Source organism: Orbicella faveolata, unplaced genomic scaffold (genome assembly GCF_042242905.1).
Source record: "Orbicella faveolata isolate gen_17 unplaced genomic scaffold, um_ofav_v1 contig_1, whole genome shotgun sequence".
Lineage (NCBI taxonomy): Eukaryota > Metazoa > Cnidaria > Anthozoa > Scleractinia > Merulinidae > Orbicella > Orbicella faveolata.
In genome coordinates this window covers 23,540,589-23,564,018 of record NW_028301536.1, presented here as the reverse complement: position 1 = coordinate 23,564,018, position 23,430 = coordinate 23,540,589, and the positions used below count along the sequence as shown (strand labels likewise).

At 40.1% G+C, this 23,430-nt stretch overlaps 4 protein-coding genes across 4 annotated transcripts; 3 read left to right on the top strand and 1 right to left on the bottom strand.

Annotated features, from left to right (window-relative positions):
* Positions 1-1,569: 1,569 nt before the first annotated feature.
* LOC110054574 (uncharacterized) lies at positions 1,570-22,378 on the bottom strand. Its single transcript, XM_089271651.1, has 7 exons — positions 21,694-22,378; positions 19,265-19,312; positions 18,212-18,586; positions 17,617-17,832; positions 16,629-16,838; positions 15,629-16,459; positions 1,570-11,698 (listed from the first exon to the last, which is right to left on the bottom strand). Exons 1-7 carry the CDS (start codon positions 22,268-22,270, stop codon positions 11,301-11,303), a joined length of 2,655 nt encoding a protein of 884 aa, XP_089127777.1. The 5' UTR covers positions 22,271-22,378; the 3' UTR covers positions 1,570-11,300.
* On the top strand, positions 4,779-5,762 carry LOC149118455 (uncharacterized). The gene has a single exon (XM_089286530.1). It carries the CDS (start codon positions 4,779-4,781, stop codon positions 5,760-5,762), a length of 984 nt encoding a protein of 327 aa, XP_089142656.1.
* Positions 5,796-6,236, top strand: LOC149118454 (uncharacterized). The gene has a single exon (XM_089286456.1). It carries the CDS (start codon positions 5,796-5,798, stop codon positions 6,234-6,236), a length of 441 nt encoding a protein of 146 aa, XP_089142582.1.
* Positions 6,318-9,031, top strand: LOC149118453 (uncharacterized). Its single transcript, XM_089286381.1, has 3 exons — positions 6,318-7,181; positions 7,251-8,145; positions 8,232-9,031. Exons 1-3 carry the CDS (start codon positions 6,318-6,320, stop codon positions 9,029-9,031), a joined length of 2,559 nt encoding a protein of 852 aa, XP_089142507.1.
* Positions 22,379-23,430: the final 1,052 nt, after the last annotated feature.

The window sequence follows — 23,430 nt, the reverse complement described above, 5'->3', positions numbered from 1 at the left end:
GTTCTTAAAAATTGTTCTATTGCTTTGTTTGGCATTGTAAACGGTGTAGGTCGCTTATTGCTGTTTAACTGGGAGAGACCAGTTAGACATTTTTTTTTCCTTTTCCGCATATTTGATTGTTTATCTTATTATGAATAAACACTATAATATTTCAGACCACTACAGGGAACGTTGGCATAGCAATAAATTAGCCATTTTGATTAGTCTTGTCGCGTTCTGAAGTTTGTTTTTCAGTAAGTCTTTTGCTGATCCCGTTCTTCTTAAATCCTTAGCTTTTGTTCCGTGACAGACATCATTAATTTTACAAATGTACATATGTATTTCAAACTGTTCATTTTGTAATCCCCTTGAAAAGAATTTAAAATGATCGACTGAGTTTTCTACCCCTCGAAACCCCTTTACTAGAGAGCGTTCGAATTACTGGGTGGTGGAATGGGTAAGAGGATCTGGATTTCTCTTTTATCAATTACCTATTGAAAACAATTTGCGAAGCCCAAGACCTGGAAAAGAGGAATTGTCAAGAAGCATTTGCTTGCAGTAATCCGATATAACCCGTGCAGGTCTTCATCCACTTTCGGTGTCTGCCCATATTACTGGTGAGTTAATAGATCGCTGTCAATCTCATTTCGTCATCACTGATTCCGCAACACGTACGTTCACTTTCAGGATCACTTCATGTTTCAAACTGGATTTCTTCAGACTCTTCGGTTTCAGTTGCACTCTCCACTAGCTAAAGAAGGGCTTTCCCAGTAAATGGAAAGTAGAAAACTTACTCTAAAGTAATTTGAAGTGCTGAAATCAACCTAAATAATTTCCTTCTGACCGTCAATCCCACAAAAGAAATGGTGGAACTGCGTTTCTTTAGACTCGATAGGATTCGAATCCATAATTATAACCTCCGGATATTTCATCACTATAACTCTATTGACTTAGCTACGACGAAACCTATGACACAGGAGGGATTGTTCACAAAATCATCCTTGTAGTTTTGATTGCTCATGCCGGTAAACACGCGTTCGCCACTGCAGGTTGCTTTTCACGTGATGATCAGAAAGGTTCCTTGTCTTAGGAAGTTAAACTCGCCGTTTTCGAAAATAGTATTTTCTGCGTCTTTGTCTGATGTACAAGACCACTTCTCTACTCCTGGGAAATCAAACAAAATTCATCTCCAACCTCTCGCAAAAGAACCGCAACAATGCAGGTATAACGGCAGGGTAAAATGGCAGCTTCTACTCGTGATTTTCAAAAGAAGAAGAAATTCCTCAAACATTTAAATTAAGGTGAACGCAACTTGGATGAAAGGAATAATTCGGAAATACCAGGGCGACTGTTCAGTCCTGGTTTGTATAGCCTAAGATCATCATTTGTCACGTGATCTCTATTGTAATTGCTTAAGCCTGATCTTAAGTTAAGCAGCAAAGATCAACAATAGCTCTGAGAGCAACATTGTACTCGTAATCATGCCTTCAGTTCGATCAAAGTTCCCTTATTCCGTCTGAGTTCTGTTTTAAGTTCCTGTGAGTGATTTTCAGTGGTAATTTGGTTGCTGGGCAATTACAAATTAACATCAACAGCTAAACAAACTTTTATTTAATACATATTTTTTAAGTACTGTTCTACAATTTCATAATGAGAAACGTCTACTAATCTAATTTGAAATCCGCTTGAATTAAAGTGCGCATAGTGTAATGTTTAAACATTTGACATAACAACGGCTAATTACAACAGAGAAGTGACATGTAATTACTGCGAAAAAGTTAAGCAACTTAGTTACTTGTGTAAGTTACCTTTCCCGAAAAGGCCCTTTTCACAATACGTAAAACAGTTATTCAAAAGAATAAATCACTTTAGAATAACATCATCTAAAATAGGAAAATAAACAAAGGAAGCTTGCAAGAGGTAATACACCTATTCTTGGTTTTCCTGTGACGTCATCGCGCCATTTTAGAATGCATTGACAGAAACGTTCCATTCAAAGGAACTACGTCACGGTTTGCGTATCTTGAAAAGTTTAGCCTAAAATTTTCATGTTCGTCGTTTATAATCCGGGTCAATCTTCTCCATCCTTTACCATCCTTGTTTCTTTATGGTTTATGATCATGTATTTGCTGTTTTTCTATCTTAGTAAACTACTATTTTCAGGTTTCCTTTAACTTAAAGGTAATTTTATACGCGGCCAATAGAGCTCAAACCGCCGAATGTTTTCAAACTGTTTTAGCCGAATTTACCATCAACGGTACAGAGATTCCTTGTTACCTCAAATTAAGAACTGGATTTAACTAAACTTAAGATGAACAAGATAAACAACAGCTCTGAAAGCCACATTGTACTCTTAATCATGCCTTCATGTCGCTCAGAGTTCCCTCATTCCATTTGAGTTTGGTTTCAAGTCCGTGTGAGTGATTTTCAACGGTAATTAATTTGTCCTTGCAGGGCAATTACAAATTAACATTAACAGTTCAACAAACTTTTATTTAATATATATTTCTAAAACAATTTAGACTTTCAGAAAAGTCCTTCGTCTTGTTATTCAGTACCCACCAGTACCTCTCCCGACTTTGTCTCCAGCTCAAACTCATGAGGTCGACTTGTGACAAGTCTAAGACACGTCTAAGAACAATTCTGCAATTTTCATAATGGGAAACGTCCACTAACCTAATTTAAAATCCACTTGAATAAAAATTGCACACAGTGCAATGTTTAAACATTTGACATAACAACTGCTAATTATACCAGTGAAGTTACATGTAAATTACTTACGAAAAAGTTAAGCAATTTAGATACTTGTTTTTAGTTACCTTTCTCGAATAGGCCCTTTCGCAATACGTGAAAAAGTAATCTAAAAGAATAACTATTCTTTAGAATAACATTGTCTAAAATAAACCAACACACAAACGAAGCTTACAAGAGGTAATGCGCCTATTCTTGGTTTTCCTGTGACGGTTCATCGCCGCCATTTTAGAATGCATTGACAAAACAATGCTTCTTCTGTTCTGTCGTTTGTGTCTTCCAACATGGTCCCCATGCCTTTGTCATATCAAGTTATTCGGGTTTATAGTTGCAAGCCATTTAAGATACATTATTTGGCTTCTTTTTTAAATGTACAAGAACTTCCTTTTGAGAGTAGCAACTAACAAAAAAGCTAAATTCCTATAACTTTGTACACTGAAAAAGAAGAACACCCGTCTCCTTCATAAAACTGGCTGTTAAGGAATAGGGAATAGGTTTCCCCCTTATTCCTTAAAAAAATTTTGTATTTTGTCCCTGTCCCTCATTAACAAATATATTGTTACCCCCAAGACAAATTTCGCCGAAAGTCCCGTCAACAATAGAGATATCCCTTGTTCCTCAAATGACATTTGTTGTTACCGTTTTATAGGGATTGTGTGACATTCGGGAGACTAAGTATGTATAACTTACACCATGTGACCTAGTTGGTTTTCAAAGTCGTCGATCGATTGTAATCGGAGGTTTTATCCTGTGTTTTACCCAGGAGTTTTGGTATTAAAATCGTTGAGTTTCAAGAGTTTTGAGTCAAGTTGATAGTGGAATCAACATTTGGTCCTTCGGACGCCGGATTATCGCTTCGGTGGAGACTGTGGATGTCTTGGAGTCGAAATATTTGGAATTTGCAGGAGTGAAATTTTGCCGCGTGTGCAACACCGAAGAGCAAGAAGTTTATTTGTATTGTCGGAAGTATGGAAAATCTGGAGAAGCTTAAAAAGGATAAACGGTCGCTTGAATCAAGTCTTACCAAATATTTGAACGAGTTAGCCGTGGAATTATCAGTGGAAGCGCCGAAGAACGAAAGAATTGTGGATAGGTTGAATGACATCGAAAAGAGACGGGACGAATTGCTGGAATTACTGGAGAATCTTCAAGCCTTGTACAAAGAAAACAAAGTAACGGCGAATGTAGCATCAATTGAGGAAGAAGCCGATGGTATAGTCGACCGTGTCGATAGCGAAACGAGGGGAGCTCGGTTCTTTTTAGCGAAAAGAGTGGCTAAGAGTAGCGAAGGAAATTCCAATGCTCAGAGCAAAGGCGGGAATTTGGATGACGCGAGTGCGAAGGATAGTCACGTGGCCGACCCAAACAAACAGCTCGAGCGGATTCGAATTCCTAAATTTTCGGGCGATAAGATGAAATATCCTTCTTGGTAGGCAGCGTTTTCAAGTTGCGTTGATGAAACTTCTTTATCACCACAATTTAAAATGTTGTGGCTGGAAAGTTGTTCGGAAGGCGAAGCGGCGGCTACGGTGAAAGGTTTGGGTTATTCGTCGGCGGCTTATGAAACAGCAAAAACGAGATTGAATCGAAGGTATGGAGGAAATCGGCGACAGGTTCAGGCGCATATTGATGAGCTGAGAAAGATGAAACCTATTAATGCAGAAAACCCTCGAGAGTTGGAAAAATTTGCTGACCTAGTGGAGAGGACAGTGGTTACTTTAAAGGAAAATAAACATACCTCTGATCTCGAAGGTGGAACTCTATATGCTATTGTGCTAGAGAAAATTCCCCAATCTCTACTCAGCCAGTACTACAGATGGGTTAAAGAAAAGGGAAAACTGGAGTCTCTTGAGGAATTACGAGAATGGGTCGCAGAGGAAGCGGAATACCAAGTGCAAGCATCAGAGGTAAAGAATGGTGCTTCTAGTGCAGGAGGAAGGCATGTCAAATAGCCACGGTCATATTTCGGGACTGGAGACAAGCGTGACCGCCCTCTCAAGGTGTGCAACCAAAAACACCCAGTTTGGAAGTGCGAGGTGCTCAAAGGAATGGAAAATAAGAAGAAGTGGGAGACAGCGAAGAAGTTTGGCCTGTGTTATCGTTGCTTAGGAAAAGGGCACCAGGGTGAGGAATGTCGTTGGAGCAAAGAGTGTGGTATTGATGGGTGCAAGGAGCATCACCACCAGATACTTCATCCAAAGAAAAATCTGCTTGATTTCACGGAGAGGAATCCCGATGCATCTAGTGTGAATGGAAACCAGTCAAGTACTTATGAAACAGTAAAGGAACATGAACAACGAAGAACTGCCCTTCGCACTGTTCCAGTTATTCTGAAACATGGGGCCAAGCACTTGCAAGTTAATTGCTTTTTAGATGAGGGCAGTGATACGACTTACGTCAATGAAGATGTCGTGGAAGAATTAGGTATGGAAGGTCCGAAAGAGAAAGTCACCATTAATGTTGCAAATGACCAGAAGGTAGATCTTATGTCAGCCACTATGGAGATTGGATTGGAGAGTTTAGATGGTCGAGTAGACACTGTTATTGTAGCGAAGACATCACACAGCATTTGTGGAGGCATGAAACCTACTAACTGGTTACAGATAAGAGATCAGTGGAAGCATATAAGGAACATTCCCTTCCCAAAACTTGGGAAGAGAAGCAAGATCGACGTCCTCATTGGCTCAGATTATTACAATCTGCTATTTCCCATGAAGGAAGTTCGTGGAGGCAGTGGTGAGCCTAGTGCCAGACCGTGTCCACTAGGGTGGACAGCTATTGGCACCATTGATGTGTGTGGACGAGATGAGCCATGTAGCACAGGATTCCTTCACACTTATCGGATGCAGAGGCCGGACAGTAATGACGTGGAGCTTAACACTCTGATGAAGCAATTTTGGAGCCTAGAGTCTATCGGCATCACGCCTCGGGTGGATCGACAACTGACCCCCGATGAGAGGCTCGCTGTCAACAAAGTCAGCGAATCCATGAGATTCACTGGAGAAAGATATGAAGTTGCAGTGTCTTGGTAACACGACAGACCGCATTTGGAGTCAAACCGGCAGATGGCTGAAAAGCGCCTTCGCTCAGTTGAAAAGAAATTGATGCAGGATGAGAGTCTTGCTCAGGCGTTCCAATCAGTGATTAATGACTACATAAGCAAAGAATACATACGAGAAGTTCCTGATGTGGAGCCTAAACCATCATCAGAATGGTTCCTTCCGCACTTCCCGGTGGTTCGCCCAGAGAAGTCGACAACCAAAGTTCGGATCGTATTCGATGGCTCGGCTCAGCAAGGTGGAACGAGTTTGAACAGTGAATCGCTACCAGGTCCTAAGTTGCAAAGTGACATTGTGGATATTTTAGTGAAGTTCAGCAAGGAATCATTTGTCTTAGTTGGTGAAGTGACGCAAATGTACCATCAACGAATTCTCAGACCAGTTGACAGGCCCCTGCACAGGTTTCTGTATAGGAACTTAGACTGTGATGATTCGCCCAGGGTGTAAGAATTTCAGAGGACTATTTTCGGAGGTTGTTATTGCCCATTTTGTGTTCAATATGTTTGGCAAAAACATGCAGAGCTTAACATGGAGACGTGCCCATTGGCAGCCAAAGCAGTGTTGGAGCACTGCTGCATGGATGATCTCATGCCTTCGGCACTTACAGTAGAAGAAGCTAAAGAAACGAGGAAGCAGCTGAGCGAATTAGGTGATAAGGCAGGATTCCACATTCGAAAGTGGGTATCAAACGATGTTGATGTAATTGCTGATATAAAGGAAGAAGACAGAGCTTCTGAGAGAGATTTGGAGAAGAGAGAGTTGCCGACAACCAAGACCCGAGGTGTTCTGTGGAGCGCAATAGATGACAAATTCTTCTTTCGGCACTCGTTGCAGCTGGATGGATTTCAATTAACCAAAAGAACTGTTTTAAAGAAAACAGCTACCGTGTACGACCCACTAGGTTTCTTGTCACCTTACACGATCAAATCAAAGTTATTGATGCAGAAAGCATGGCTAGAAGTAGGGGCATGGGATGATTTGTTGCCAAAACATCACCAGCAAGAATGGATTAAGTGGTTTCAGGAGTTGAATGACCTTGAGTTAGTGAAAATCCCGAGGTGTTTGAAAGATCCTGGGGCTAGTGTGGTAGAGTTGCGCATCCATACATTCACCGACGCCTCCGAAAGCGCATATGCAGCTGCAGTCTACGCACGTCATGTCTATGAGAATGGTGATGTTACTGTTCGATTGATTGCATCAAAGTCCAGGCTTGCACCGTTGAAAGCTGTTAGCATCCCCAGACTGGAGCTCCTAGGTGCGCTCATCGGTACACGACTGACAATGCAAATTTGCTCAGCTCTCAAGATATCCACACACGAAGTGACATACTGGGTGGACAGTGTAAACGTGGGATACTGGATCCGAAGTCAAAGCAGAGAATACAAGCCGTTCGTAGGTCATTGAGTGGGGGAGATCCACGAGTGTTCAGCTCCAAATCAGTGGCACTATGTACCCACTAAGGTAAACCCAGCGGACCATGGAACGAGAAGCCTGACAGTGAAAGAATTAGCAGACACAAGTCAGTGGTGGAATGGACCTGAGTTCCTAAAGAGGTCAGAAGAAGAGTGGCCTGAGTGCAAGTTCGATGCGCCAAAGTCTGCAGAGAGTCTTGAGTTGAAAAGAGGAAAGGAAGTGTCAGCAAAGGATACTTGTAGCTATGAAACTACCAGGGGAGGAGAAAAGAATCCTGGCGGCGACAATGCCAGAGAGGAAGGAGTTTGGCGGTTAAATCCCTCAAGATATTCAAAATGGTATCGGGTTAAACAGAAAGGAGAACTGGAACTTGGCTTGTCTCTCGTAAGAGTGAGAGCCTGGGTACACCGATTTACTGCAAACTGTAGGAGACCAGCCGATCAAAGATTGAAGGGCGAACTTACGCCATTGGAGCTTCAAGATGCCGAAGAAGCTATTATTAAGGAAGTGCAGACAGAGGCATATGCAGCAGAGATGGATGCACTGAGAAGAAACAAGCAGATCCCAAGACGAAGTACACTGGCACCGCTGAACCCGGTATTGGTTAATGGAATTGTGAGATCAAACACAAGATTGCAACATGCCGATAATCTTCCCTACGAGGTGAAGTGTCCAATCATTCTGCCGAAGAGGAATCAAGTAACAGGACTGATTGTCAAGTACTACCATGAATCAGAAGGTCATCGGATGGGGCTTAACTATACCATCAATCACCTGCGCACGAAATATTTTGTGGTCCATGCACGGGAACAAGTTGAAAGGGTAATGAGAGAGTGTTTGGAGTGTGCAAAGCGATTTCGATCGAGGCCAGCTTGTCAGCAGATGGCACCATTATCAAGGATCAGACTACAGCAGTCATCTAGACCCTTTACCAACTGTGCAGGTGATTTTGGGGGACCCTACTTGACCAAGCAAGGACGGGGCAGAGTACGAGCAAAGCGATATTTGTGTTTATTCCTCTGTCTACAGACACATTGTTGCCACCTGGGCTAGCCTCGTCCTTGGACACTGACGCATTTCTCAATGCATTTGTATGTATGACAGCTAGGAGGGGATGGCCTCACCAGATGTTAAGTGATAATGGGACAAACTTTGTAGGCGCGTCAAATGAGCTAAAGGACTTAGTCTCAACAATTGACCAAGACAAGATACAACGGATGACCTCCAACAAGGGTGTGACGTGGAAATGGAATCCACCAGATGGGCCGCATTCTGGGGGAGTTTTCGAGTCAATGATTAAGTCGGCTAAACGTGCAATAGCTGCTGTACTCGGTGACGCAGAAGTAAACGATGAAGAGTTAGAGACCATTTTCATCGGAGTGGAAAGCCTACTTAATTCAAGGCCTCTTACAACTGTAAGTGACGACCCAAATGACGACCTGGTATTGACTCCGAACCATTTCATAATTGGACAGATGGGGGGCGATTTTGTGCCTGAGGTTGTCGATGACGCACCTTTCAACCCAAGGAAGCGTTGGCGGAGAGTCCAAGAGCTTACGAGACACGTTTGGCAACGGTGGATGCGAGAGTATTTGCCACATGTTGGATCGAGACCAAAGTGGTTCTTCTCTGTAGATAACATTAAAGTCGGAGAGGTTGTTGTCGTCATTGAGCCTACTGCTGCCAGACGGAATTGGAAAGTAGGACGCATCGAGCAGACGTATCCAGGTCCTGATGGACTTGTGCGAGTGGTGGATGTACGAGTCAAGGACAAGGTCCTAAAGCGACCTATCACCAGAATCTCTCCCCTTGAGATTCAAGACATTTAAGATGACATTTAAGAATCTTGTCGGTTGATTTCTAGTTTTGACCTAAGGACAATTTCAGAACAGTTGCATGTACAGTTTTGTAATTTTCGAATTACAGATCCCCTCTGCAATTTGGGAGGGGAAGAAATGTTGTTACCGTTTTATAGGGATTGCGTGACATCCGGGAGATTAAGTATGTATAACTTACACCATGTGACCTAGTTGGTTTTCGAAGTCGTCGATCGATTGTAATCGGAGGTTTTATCCTGTGTTTTACCCAGGAGTTTTAGTATTAAAATCGTTGAGTTTCAAGAGTTTTGAGTCAAGTTGATAGTGGAATTAACAACATTTAAAAATTTCCCTTATTCTCTTCAAATAAAATATCATGTTCTCTTGTTTCGCAAAACCCCTGGGGGGCGCTCGCTAACAAAAGCGTGAACTGAACTTAAGACAAGCAAGCAATAGCAGACTAAAATTGATAATCCAAAACATATCAATCCTTCAATGTCATAATAGCTAATTCTACGAGACAGAAAACTTGAAATAAAAATTTGCAGGGACTATAGAAACCGAGAAAAACCTAACCGTGAGGCACTGAAATCTGACGTTACTATATAAGGGATCCAGCCAGTCAAGTGACCAATCAGCAAACATGACCGCAAATGACCTGCATTTCCTTTTCCAGGTTTTCAGAAACCTCATGAAGTGACGAGTTTTCTGCCGTCTGTTTGTTAAGAGGGGCACTGAAATTTGCACTGTTCTTCATTTTAACTTAGAAAGGTGCACCGTCTTGACGATTTACCGACTCTAATTAATAATTAGATTATGAGTTCGAGATTTCTGTGAGGTGATAGTTGCTGCTATCGCCTCATAAAAATCGAGAGCGAATAATCTAATTGTTTTAGTAGAATTCTCACTGAAATTTCCTTCAAATAACGATTCCAGTTATTTCTGATCTTAGTGTTAAACTTCACGCTTTGGAGAATTCGCGCTGACTGAATTAGTTGTCAATTTGACAGTTGAAGTTGTGTACGCGCCCTCATCAGTTTCTTTCAAATTTCGAGCTTTTTTAATTTAAGAAACCGTAAATGCCCTCCTTTTAGTCCTCTCAGGAATTTTCTCAACTCATTTGTTTCTAAATGTTCTTTCAAAACTCCAGAGAAACGAGGAAACGTTGCAATTTTGTCGACCACACCAAACCACTGAACACTAATGAGCTGATAGTGTGCAATGGCTCAGCCAATCAGATTAGCATACTAGTAAAATTCTACTAATTAGTATCACCCAACTAGTGGACTAATGCAAATCCTGCATTTTGATTGGCTACGCTACTAGAGGTTTATTAGTAATAGTCCTCGAATAGCGAAATTGGCGCAATCGAGCGTGACGCTTTCTTTCGTTTTATTCCCAGATAAATATTTCTTCAACTTGCATTTGCTAACTTTATTATTGTCTTTTCTGTCCGACTAGTTGGGTTATACTAAAACAATTAGACCCTTCGCCCTCAAGGGCCACGGTTCAATAGCCCATTCGGCTTCGCCTCATGGGCTATTGACCCGTGGCCCTTGCGGACTACGGGTCTAATTGCAACGGATAGTTACAATTGTACGCGTTACGATGACAAAAGTACGTACAGATCACAGAATATACTTTGTTTGACCGAATCTAACAAAAAGACAGTGAGCGCTAAATATATACTCCGCTCATAACAGCCAAATCAGTATACTAAGAGCGGTTATCAATTGAGTGTCAAACAACGAAATGAAACTAATCATGCTGCTAAGTACAATAAACACAAACAATACAATGAACCGCTGATGGCAAGAAGAAAATACAAGTAACGCTAATGAAAGCGCGGGAAATCTAAATTCGCTTTGACCTTTCTTATGACTGGTTGAGTTAAAGCGAATTTTGCTAGCCAATCACAGGGCGAAGTGAGGCAAACAGAGTTAATAAAAATAATTCTGAATTATAAAGACTCAGTTGAAAACCGTTCTGAATTCCACTGTATTTAGATTACTGAAAATTTCAATTTCAATTTAATTTTACCTTGTAAAGTGAAAGTTCACTAGGGGCTCTTCTTCGTACAGCCTTTCAAAAAAACTGCTTTGATGGCCTGTACTGTGGAAACTTGTAGGGTTTGCTTAAATTACGGACGAAAAATAGCACAGAGGGCGCTGGCAGTGACTAAGAAGTTACATTATCTGTCACCTAAACCTGTAAACAATTAAAGAACTTCCTAGCTTAGAATCACTAACAACTCAGCGATCAAACACACAGTACATGTCATTCAAGAGGAATGTTCCTCTTGCTTTTTCTGAAATGTCGGAAGACTAGACAAACTATCGACCTTGATAGACATGGAAGGACCCCTATTATACCTACTCTGAAAATCTTTGAGTGTAGTTCTTTTTAACTCTTGCATCATGGAAATAAGATCCAATGTTTGCCGACGCTTGTTGAAAATCTCAATCATCCCAGTGAAGAATGGCAAGGCAAAACGAGAATAATAACTTCTATGAAGAGTTTCGGGAACTTCAGCAATGCTTTTAAACTCGGAAGGGCTAAACACGAGTTTGGCATGATCTGGAATAAATGCTAACTTCTCAACAACACGTTCCTCCAACACTGCTTCACTGTACAACTCGTCATTGCTGATTATAAATACCGCAACACAGGTGAATTTCTCTATAGAAAAAAAAAAAAAACATCAAAGGTCAAAGGTCGTTAGTGAAGCAAAAACAGCAAGATCCTATGCCAAGTACATAGGGAAGCAATAGGTACACCACGAAAGTCACAAGTCCTCATTTCGGGGTACATCCTCTTCTATGGTTGCTTGATTGCAAAAAATGGTTCAATATAGCAGATATGATAAGAACCCAAAAATGAGACTGAACAATAATGAAAAAGATTGTGGATAGCTTAACTTGATTTTCGTCGAGACGAAGATATCAAGTTTTACTCAATTTGAATTAGTGGCTTTGTAATACTTGGAAATCATGTTTATTCGATGCGTACGTTAAACATGCTTATGACACTGAATTGAGTGCTTATGACACGAATTGAGTAAGACAAACTACAGGCCGGTCACAGTTTTGCCAGCCATCAACAATATTTATGAGAGGATTTTAGTCGTACAGCTAAATGATTTTTATAGTTCTGTTTTGTCTGATTTTGTAAGCGCGTATAGAAAGTTCCACAGTTGTGAAAGTTCGTTATTAAGAATGACAGAAGAGTGGAGGTCAATGCGTGGTGATGGCAACTCGTGGGGATAGTGTCGATGGATTTGTCAAAGGCCTTTGATGTTATACAGCAACCCCTATTATTAGCCAAGCTCAAAGCCTACGGACTAGACGAGGACAGCTGTGCCCTGTTAAGAGACTATCTGTCAAATGAACAACAGAGGGTGAAGATTGGTGACACTTTCTCGTCGTGGGAGACTAAAATAATAATAATAACAATAAAAACAATCTTTAAAGAGGAAGCGCCCGTCACGTAATACGTGGTTTTTAGGGAGGTCCTCCATAAAAATAAAAAGTATTAAAATCTAACATAAGACTGTTAAGCGAGGGGTGCCTCAGAATAACGTTTTAGGCCCCATTCTTTTTAATATATTATAAACGATCTTTTCTATCATATAAAAAGAGCTGAGCTAAACGCGTATGCTGACGACCATCAAATTTATTACTCAGACAGGGCTCCGGTGGCACTAGAAGAAGGCTTTTTGTAAGGACGTTGAAGCAGAAAATCAATGGTACAATCACAACGGTATGATTGTCAACGAAACTAAACAACAGGCCTTGATCCTTGGTGATACGGAGTATATCTTCTCCTTTCCAGTGAAAGAGTCAATTGACATATTTGGTATGAACATTGACAACAAACTTCAGTTTGATAAACACGTATCTTCGGTTGGTAAAAAGATAAATAATCACTTAAATGTCATGATAAGATTTAGAAAAATCACTTTGGTTAAACTGTCTAAGGTCTTTATCTTACGGCACTGTCACTATTGTCCATCGGTGTGGAATTTCTGCGGCGCGCGAAATACTGAGAAACTAGATGCCCTCAATCAAAGGAGTCTTAGAATCGTTCTAGATGATTTTGAATGTACATATAATACCTCATTGGACCAAGTCACTGTGTTTCTCTACATAACAGAGCGGTATACACAATATGTTAATTTTACTCTACAAAAGTTTATTTCTAACTAACTATCCTATCTACATGAGGAATATGTTTACTCTCCGTACTACCTCGTATAATTTACGCGGTAACTACATTCTGACACTCCCTGTAGCAAAAACTACTACTTATGGCCTTCGCTCTTCTTCTTATCATGTCGTGCCGTTAAGCAAAGGAACTCACTGCCGGACAATGTTCGAACTTTAAACCTTAATGACTCTAAAAAAGCATTAGCTAACCTTAACTTAATGTAAATTTGGGACATTTTGTAAATTAAATTCAGTTTCTGCTTAATATAGTACAGTGAAACCTACATTAAGCGGACACCCTTGGGACCCTCATTAGTGTCCGCTTAATACAGGATGTCCTCTCAAAACAGGTTCTAATATGTTGTGCAATAATAGTTAATTATTAACCCTTTTGTAACACAGCGTAACACAGTGTGAGATCAAAGATTGCTCATAGCACAATGTCCAGTCAGTCAATGTATCAATCTGGAATAATCACTTAGCTTTAAAACGACATCGCTGAACAATGTTAAAAGGAGTCTCAGCTGAACCTTTAGAGGTAAAATGCGCTTGAAGTGTCCGCTTAATGCAGGTTTTGTGCAACAAAATGGCTTAATATTGGTGTCCGTGTCCGCTTATATAACAAAGGTGTCCGCTGAATGCAGGTTTCTTTTACAGTAAATGTAGGAAGCAAATTTTGGGACTCAAGCCGTTGTCCACTTACTGAGAGGGTGCCCGCTTAATACAGGTTTCACTGTATTTTAAAATATTCAGTATACTGAGATTTACTTCATTCTGGCCGTTAATTGTAAATATTGTACAGAATTGTAGTTTGTATGTTACAGTACATTATTTTGATTTCTTCTGTTATTTTTCTCTCGGAAAAATTAGCTTGTCAATAGCTACTCTTAAATTCGTAGTAAATGGTTTGAACCCAGGAGTATCAGTAGTTCGTATAGTGTGATCGTCCTGGTGAGGGTAGTTCTGAAAAGAACTGTTCTTGGTGACTGACGTTTCGACAACCTGAGCGGAAGTCATCTTCAGAGTCAAGTGAATAGTTTTTGTCAGTCGATGATCTTATATGTGTGGTCCGTAGAACGTGATTGGCCAGTTTTCCGTTAAAATGTAATCTAACGTGAATACGAGGCAATTTCGGGCTAAAACTACAAAATAGCTAGATATGTATGTAGGTAGGTAGGTAGGTAGGTAGGTAGGTAGGTAGGTACACTCATATAAACTTTTCTTTAAATCGACTAGAATCAACTGTTTTAAGGACGGTGCCTACTAAATACAAAGGTTTTTGCGCCGGGTTAGGACCACGCCATGCAAGGGCCATTGGAATCCACAAAGAAAAATTGGGGTAACCACGTATTTTTTCCAGATAATCAGCCTTGAATCTCAACAAAAATGCTGACATCAGCATTTTCTGAAAAAAGAAGCAAAGGATATTTCTTCACAAATTTCCTTCGAAATCTCCTTTACAAACAGAAAAGCAAACACATTTATAAAGGTCTTAAAACTACATAGTAAATGGTGACATAAAAACCATTTTTGGTATGTTTTTAATAACAAAATCGTTGCAACAGCGCTTTTAGCGTCTCTGACAGCCTTCCTCTGGTTCAGCCAAAATACAGTCTAAATACCTTTTGGTCACAACCAGAAACTAATCACGTGTTGAATAGGCTTGCCACTTCCATTTCATAACATAAAATGTGGGGGTAACCGAGCGTTTTTTAAAGTTATTGACCTTTTTTTGAAAACTTTTACGGTGCCCGTTACATTTTTTCCTGTCACCTCCCCAGTAGGTAAAACATTTGCGTATTTCGCACTTGTTTTGCGCGCGCACTGCGCCATCTGCAGGTACTTGTTTACAGTTGGATTTCAGTATAATTTTCGCCAGATAACAGTTAGTTTTTCAGCTGGAAGACGTTAACAGTTAGTGGTTGGTGATATGCTGCTATTTTGGTGTTCCTGGTTTGAGTACGGGTTCATTAAACTTGATTTGGTCACAGTAGGAAACTTTTGCTTTCTTTTAGTCGTGTACTTGGTAGCGTAGTTGATTGCGTCAATGTCAACCCCAGCGCGCGTGTGACACTTAAACCATGCCTTGCGCGATGCGCAGAAAATATGCGCACTAACAAAAGTAAGCACCGTCCTTAAACACTCGTTTTTCATTAGAGTGACTGGTGATTGGAACAGTCCACCTAAGAATATTGCTGTAGCGGGAAGCCTCGAACTCTTTAAATTACGACGCAGATCATTTTTAAAATTTCAATTTACCAAATAAATTTTTCTTCTTCGTTCTACAATTTTTCAGTAATTTAATTTTAATTCTAACTTTTATTTCTTTTAAGGGGAGTTTTATTAAAACTCCCTTTTCGAATTTATTTGAATAAACATATGTATGTATATGAAGTCAACTAACCTTGATTGTGAATCCATTTGTCCAGCGTCGTTGATATAGGTTTAGCACTCTCCTTCTCTAGCTCTTTCAGCTTTTCGAAATCCCTCTCTGCCTCCTTTTTCTCTTTTACAATGTTTTCCAGTTGAATTCTGCAGCCAAACTCTTGGTCTTCGAGTGGAAGCAGTTGCAGGTCCAGGTTACTCCATCTTTGTTTACGCCCTTTCTCCATTACTTCCTCCAATTTCTTCTCTAAACGCGCCTTCCGTTGAAGTATTCTCTCGTAATCTCCTCTTAAACTGCCCTCTCTCAAATGGTAGTATCTCATTCCGTGGTTTCTCTTTTTTATCTCCATCAGAACTTCACGCGTCTCTGGCGAACTAACCAATGATATTATGACCACTTCGTTCCGCGAATTCAGATCTTTAAAAAATGTTTCAATCTTTTCCGCGACTTCCCTTTCAACAATGTCCCCTTTGACACTGTGCTTGACAACCAAGACTGCCACATCACTGTGATACTTTGTGGGCCGATCACCTGCTCTCCATAATTTTTCTATTTGTTCTGGAGAAAGAGCAGGATGAAGCGAACGTGGTTTCACTTTATCCATAGTTTCAGCGAGATCGTACATCCGCAGGGCCTCAAAACACTCTTTCAACACGCTGACTGTAGTATCGGGAAAAAAATTTTTAATTCCTTCAAATGGGAATGTGCCTTTTAAAGGAGACCCGTCTCCAAGTATGAGCCCAAAAAATTGATAGAATTTTTCCAACGTAGCCTCATCAGCTTCTAGCTTTTGAATCAATTCATGGGTGACATCATCGCTCAGATCTTTCAAGCAAAGTTTACTACTCTCTGCAAAGAAAATAAACAACATATTCAAGTACAATTTATGTTTTGTTAGGTTGCAAAGTTTTCCATAATTACAATTTTCACTCAATTCATGGTTCTACCACTAACGAGACAATTAGAAAAATGTCTTTTTCAACTATGAGCGTAGAACAAAATAACATTACAAGTTTACCGTTTATTTCTTCGGTTCCCAGTTCAGATGCTGCAGTGTGTGTTGCCAGACCACTGTCACTTACTTCTGTCGTCACGCTACGAGTGTCTTGGACATCTTCTAAATACTTCTGAACAAAAGCAAGCTTTCCTGGACCCATTAATTTAACCTTACGACGTTGAGATATTTCCAGCTCGTCAGTTCCTTCATCTATCTCTCCAGCTTCAAGTGCTTTGTAAAATAATAATAAAATATCAAAGTTCTTCTATGGAAGCATAGTACGTGAATTTTTTGGATGAATTCTGGCAAAAGTAAGAGGAAAAAGAGAGCCACCCACTGCACAGGTTACTATCCAAAAATTTCTCCTTCTCTTTTATCTTTGGTTACAAATATAACAACAGAAAATATATAACAAATGTAACTACAACGTGTTTACAGGATCTGATTTTGTTACAAACTTATGACGGCAACCGAAGATTTCATTGAGCCTTTAAAAGATAATGGAAGGACTAAGCTTATATAACCATAAAATTCACATCACAGGCGAAATTATTTGCATCTTTATGCAGCGTCAATTTGCGATTTCATGCGGACTGGGGACCAGTTTAACTCACTGAATCCCTGTACAAATCTCGTCCAGCTGTCGAAAACTCTGGGGCAGCCAACGAGCAGGCTCGCCTTTGAACACACGCGCAAGTGTCTTAGCGACTTTGGCGCAACGCCTTCGCTGGCTCATCCCCAAGGCTTTATCCCTCTCCCACGTGACTCAAACGTAAGCATTCCCACATGGTTGCAAGAAAGGGTTCTGGAGCATGCATGTTACTACGGACGTTGTTTACTTTTTAGTGTACGACTAGTGTTGGGTGTTTAAGTCTTCGAGGCCTTTTGAGTGCCATAAAAACACAAGTTACGTGGAATGTTTTGCTTTCATTCTTTTATCGTAATGAAATACTCCGTCGAGGTTGACAGCAACGTTTACCGCCATGTTTTGTAAACTGTTAATTATTACCTTTCCAACTTTCCTGTTGTCTCGAAAAGTTAGTAGCTTCTTCTTCAGGATTGCCAGCTTGTAGAATCTCAGGAGGCAATTGCTGGATTTTTCTCTCTAGAACTGCTATTCTTTCGTTGATGATCTTTAACACCGGTGTTTCTTCTTTAGGTCGAAAAAATACAGCTGAATCAGAGTTTCTCCGTAGCCTTTCTCCGTCACCAATTCTTGCAGTTTCTAAAACAAAAAACATAAACAAAGTAAGAGATTGTATAGATTATGTTAATCCTGCCAAGAGACCAGCGCGATAAGGAGACCAGGACTATCGTTTCCATTCTTTGACGTCGACGTTGAACATTAGGGAACTGACAAAGGAATCTATCTGTTAAAAGCAAGAGAGAATAAGCGACATTTTTGAGGGATCAGAGGAACGAGTCCTGTGAGCGATTTCTGGGTTTTTAGGTTTCATTGTTAAAATCTCTCAATTTTGCACTGTACTTCTCCTACTGTTAGCTACAGGTTGACAAGTCAATAGATCATTTTAACCAAAAAAAAAAAAAGAAAAAAAACGTTTTTGCTGATTGAGTAGGAAGTTGAAGAAATCGAGTTATGTTACCTCGAGCTTCATTGATCAACTCGCGACAGGCTTTGTCGTATTCTTCTTCCTCGATGCTCACTTTCACTTCAACTGTCTCTCCACCTGCACGTTCTTTTACTTGGTCAGTCACAAAGAAGTTGTACAGCCTCCTCTCCAGCGTCCCATCTTGGTATAAATTCCACAAGGTAGTAAGAGCTGATAGAGTTTCAGCTTGAACTGTGAGACACACACAGCCGTCAGTTATATTCACCAGACTGGTGCCAGCAGGAAGAACGCAGCTATTAACGGCGGTGAGCAGCTGGTCAAACGTAGACCAACGACTCAAGACTTCCATGGTAGAGACTACTGTTATACCACCTGCAACCACTTTGAATACTGTCTTGATGTTTAGCACTAAAGAAATGCAAAGAACAAAAACAATATGGAGTTATATAGAGTGTCAGACACGTTTCGTGAAACATTTGTTTAGGCACCACAAGTAGAATCCACAAAAGCAATTTAGAGTGGGAGTCAATTTATCTACTACCTATGATATGTGCATTAAGCACGAAATTAAGGAACTTCCAGTTCAAATTTCTCCACAGGAGAATAGCCACAAACTCTTCCTGTTTAAGATTAAACTTTCGGAATCAAATCTTTGTTGCTTTTGTCAAACAGCACAAGAAACGTTGCTTCATCTTTTCTGGGAATGCCCAGTCACAGAAGCCTTTTGTAATAGCGTTCAACAATTTTTCATGAAATAGTTGTCTGGGTACCACGGGTAGAATCCGCAAATAATAATATTACAAACGGGGGGCACCCAACGGGGTACAATTTACTGTTTATGTGTCAGAAACCACAATTATGGGTCTCCTTTTCAGAAGTACTCTTATGCAAATATATATAGATGAAAATACAAGTTACTTTTTATCAAGATTTGCATGCCGGAAATACATTGATCCCTGACCAACACAGTTTGAGAAAGTAGCCCACAAATTTAATTTGATAAGCTGCAGTAAACATAGTTAGCCCAAATGCCAAACAGCTTTCAATCACAATAACAAGTGAAAGAGGACAACTCTCACAGCTTACCACCCATCAATTTATTTCCAATGGATGAAGCAACAGCAACTGCTTGTGCTGAAACAAAAAGACAGAACGTCATACTCACAAACTTACTGTGTTACAAGATTAAAGATTCTCTCATATCAGAATATTTAGGAGACAATGTAATATGGTTTTGTAATGCTGTATTGCTCAAATAAGCTCCCTCGTAGCATCATTAAATCTAAAGTAAAACCTATTATACCTCTCAACTGAAACCAGTAACCAACTGAATCCAGCAAAAAACGCCGAATCAACAAAAGTTGCAAATAGCCAAACAAACACAGCATAACGCTAGCTACCTTCCCATTCCTTTCGACAAACCACAGCTTCTGCAGCTGAAAGTTTTCTAGTTTATTTTATACTTCATCTCCTCATTGAAGTTTCAACCCTCTGAAATTGAAGTTAGGGGAAGAGGGGAGGGATATAAGTAAGCTACCGTATTTTCTCAATTAAAGGCCCCCGGCGTTTATTTCAAAATTGGCCTCGTGGACCCGGCGTTTATTTGAAGCCGGCGTTTAATCGGGGCCCCGCGTTTATTTATGAAGTGCAATATTCTGTCATTTTTTTCAGATTTATTTATTCACCCATCCTCCGAAACCTAGGGTAGTTTGTCAACACGAAATGACTTTTCCATTCGGTAAACTATCCCTGAGTCTTAGAGGATGATTATTGCTAAAAGATAAAGCATTATAAACAGCACATGTATGTTACAATCAGGACATGTGGCACTGAACAGAACAAAAATATGAAAAATAAATTGGAGCAAGTATGGATACAAAGTTTTAAGTTCCGTATAAACGGCAATGTCGCCATCGTTCTCCTCGATACTATCAGTTAAGTGTCCGCATTTACGATTTTTATACGTATGGCTACTCAAGAAACCGAGGAAACATTTGAATTTGATTGCTGTGTGCGAGGGTACCACGTTACCAAAAAGCACTGGAAAGATACTGCGATCGGCGAAGGTCTTATTGTAAGTCATGAAGAAAACAACAAGTACGATCCGTGTGCGATGGCTGTTTACCGTGTGCATGACCTTGATAATGTGAAGATAAATGTCGGACACATCCCAATCGAACTCTCTTCCGCTCTTTACTTCTTTGTAAAACATGGAGGGAAAATTTCGGCTAAAGTGAGACAGGAAACCTACCGAGCTAGCAACTTGGAACAAGGCGGCCTTGAAGTCCCTATTTCTATTCAATGTGCGATTTCCTCTCGGAAAGGACAACTTATGACAAGATTGAAACAGCTCATAAACAAACGCTAAAGGGATCCTCGCGATTTTAATGACAGTGAGCACCATAACACACGAAAGAAAGTGCGTCATCAGTAATAAGACTTAATGACAACACGAACACGAAAATTTTGTTTTATTTTGTTGTACAGCTACTATTCTTGTTATGTTAAGCCGGACTTCTCCTTTTGAACGTTTATTAAGACTATCAAAACACCATAGCGTACTAGTATGTCGCAGTAGTGCTATTTAATAAGGGAAAAATCAAATTGTTGGTTCGAACGCAAATAAACGCCGGGACCTCGAACAAACGCCGGGGCCTCAATTAAACGCCCCCGGCGTTTATTTCAAAATTGGCCTCGTAGACCCGGCGTTTATACGAGGTCGGCGTTTAATCGGGGTCCGGCGTTTAATTGAGAAAATACGGTACTTGCAATTCTGACTTGATAGTGTTCTATAATTATCTCCTTATTTTTCGGATCATTCGAGCACACACGAAAAGTGCCTTGCTTTTTATTTCCGATTTAAGTCTATGAAATGCACCTGCAGGGAATCATGGTAGTTGTATTCATCAAAGTAAATTATGAATACAGCTACCATGATTCCCTGCAGGCACGTCCCATGAAGGAAATATTAATCGGCCATTAAAAAAGTACTATTTATTCGTGCAGCCTTATGTACGATTTTCAGATCAGGGTGGTCGTGTCAAAAGTGTATTTTAATTAGGATCTGAAATAAATTCAAACCTGGGAGTTATACAGGAAAGATTGCCATGGCAAGGGAGGCTGACATTCTGAAAAGCCGGTTTAAGTTTCCTTTAACTGAAACCGAATGGAGCACATAAATCGTGAATTTGTAGAATTTCTTTATTAATTTTCTTCTATCAGTTTGTCGAGTTTGCAGTTAAGAAATAAAATGAACTGTCATTTGATCTTTACAATGATTTCCTTTGCTTTCACTTTTGTAACTCAAAAACGTTTGCAAACAAACTTTGCCTCGAAACTTTCAAAGTATATTAACTACCGGGATTAAAACTGTCATAGACACCTTAAGGCCACCGAAACATTTAGCTCGCGTCTGCGTGGTTGAGTACAATATAAACACGGCATATTTTTCCAGCTCACAAAGTTTATCCTATTCCTGTGACTGTTTGTATGAAAGAATTAAAAGAAACAAATACCTTTCCTCCTTTTAGAATCATCCTCCTTCCTTTTAAGCTCATCCTCTTGCTTTCTTCGTTCTTCAAACTCCTCCACCTTCTTGAGGAGATCATGATTCTCCGTTTCAGTCAGAATCTCTTTCAAGACGCCCAGTCGGTGAATTCCTAAGTTGTTCTGGTTTTCAAGCTCTTCAAATAATGAGGAAACATCTTGAATATGGTCCTCACTTTCTTCCGATATCTTTCCTCGGCATATGGCGACCAGTCTTTCCACATCATTGAGCTCGTCGAGTACCTGGATGATCTGTTTAAGTAATCGATTATATTCCTTCCTTTTTCTCTCGAACGTTTCAACTTTTTCGTTGAAAGACCATTCTCCGACACCTTTTAGTAGCTCTTTCATTTCTTCCAGGCGATCAGCTCCTAGATTATTCTGTTCTTCCAATTCTTGAAACAACGACCGCACATCTTGGATGTTGTCTTCGCTCCCAGACGCCAACTTCCCTCTGCACATAAACAGTAAACGATCGAGAACGTTCAGCTCTTCGAGTCTCTGACTTATTTCAAACAGTAAATTGTTGTACTCGATGGAAGACATTTTAAGCAGTGTCTCTTTTCCCTTGATTTGATTTCAGCTCGGCATGATCGATGTTAAAATCCTCAAAGTTACAATCCAACATGGCGGGTTGAAAGTACTCCAGACGTTGGTTTCAAGAGTCACGGAAAAAAAAGTCACGCGAATTTAAAGTCACGCGTTTCGAAAAAGTAACAAGCACGATCAGAATAAATTTTAATAAAAACGCAGCCTGAAAAAGGCAATGATACCATGAAGTTTCAAAACAATGCGGACACGGGTTCATTTCTCTCCAGTAGTCACGAAAATTCGTCTCACTTCAAGCCAAAACGTTAAATATGGAAAGGATATTACATGGCAGCGTGAAGCTTTGAATGTTATTTTCGAGTGATAAAATAATTATTTTACGAACGAGCACAGTGAAAGATTAAAATGTTGATTTTAACACGAAGGAGTAGAATTTGTATCTTCAAGTCACCGTGTAAATGTTCTTTTTATTACAGTACTATATGGACAAACTGACTGATTGAAAAAACAAGTGAAAAAAGCGAGAAATGACGTCATCAATATCCTCAAAAGAAAACGCCTTTCGGGTCCCGGATGTAGTTCTGTCTGAATTTTACGATAGTGTATTTTGACACTCGTGTTATGTAATTAAGTAAAAACGAAAAAATTTCTTAATCACCAGGGATAAAGTTCTGTTTCCTTAGCCATCGTGATTTGCAAACTTGTTTCACCCCAGGAGGCTTGCCTAGGCTAGGGTACCCGAGAAAAAGTTACAGCATTTAGAAGTTACAGCATTTAACCATAGTTAGTAGCTAACTATGATTTAACGTGGGATGATGTTCATTGTCTTGTAAAAAGTTCTGTGAGCGCTTGTGAACAGATGTTTTCCCTTGGTTGAGGTCGAATTTCCAAGTCGTTTGAAATCTTCGTTACTTTGTCGAAAAATAATCGATGTACGATATTAGTGATTGTGGTGGTTCGGGCGCAAGTAGACCAAAAAGAGCTTATACAATAACAACAACAAGATTTATTTCTGCTCCCATTTCTCCGACCACATGCTTCGGTTCACCGCATCCCATAATAGACCAGTGATCATGTGACTGACACGTCACAACAGAAACACTACATCTCCCCCTAAGTTATTACAAATGTCAGCACTAGAGAAAAACTAAATGAAC

Coding starts and splice junctions, on each gene's coding strand:
- LOC110054574 (XM_089271651.1), bottom strand. CDS start 22,270: ATGTCTTCCATCGAGTACAACAATTTACTGTTTGAAATAAGTCAGAGA. Junction 19,313..21,693: donor TGATTCTAAAAGGAGGAAAG/GTATTTGTTTCT, acceptor TTTTTGTTTCAG/CACAAGCAGTTGCTGTTGCT. Junction 18,587..19,264: donor TGGAAATAAATTGATGGGTG/GTAAGCTGTGAG, acceptor GCATTTCTTTAG/TGCTAAACATCAAGACAGTA.
- LOC149118454 (XM_089286456.1), top strand. CDS start 5,796: ATGGCTGAAAAGCGCCTTCGCTCAGTTGAAAAGAAATTGATGCAGGAT.
- LOC149118453 (XM_089286381.1), top strand. CDS start 6,318: ATGGAGACGTGCCCATTGGCAGCCAAAGCAGTGTTGGAGCACTGCTGC. Junction 7,182..7,250: donor GCAGAGAATACAAGCCGTTC/GTAGGTCATTGA, acceptor GTACCCACTAAG/GTAAACCCAGCGGACCATGG. Junction 8,146..8,231: donor ACCCTTTACCAACTGTGCAG/GTGATTTTGGGG, acceptor CTCTGTCTACAG/ACACATTGTTGCCACCTGGG.
- LOC149118455 (XM_089286530.1), top strand. CDS start 4,779: ATGGAAAATAAGAAGAAGTGGGAGACAGCGAAGAAGTTTGGCCTGTGT.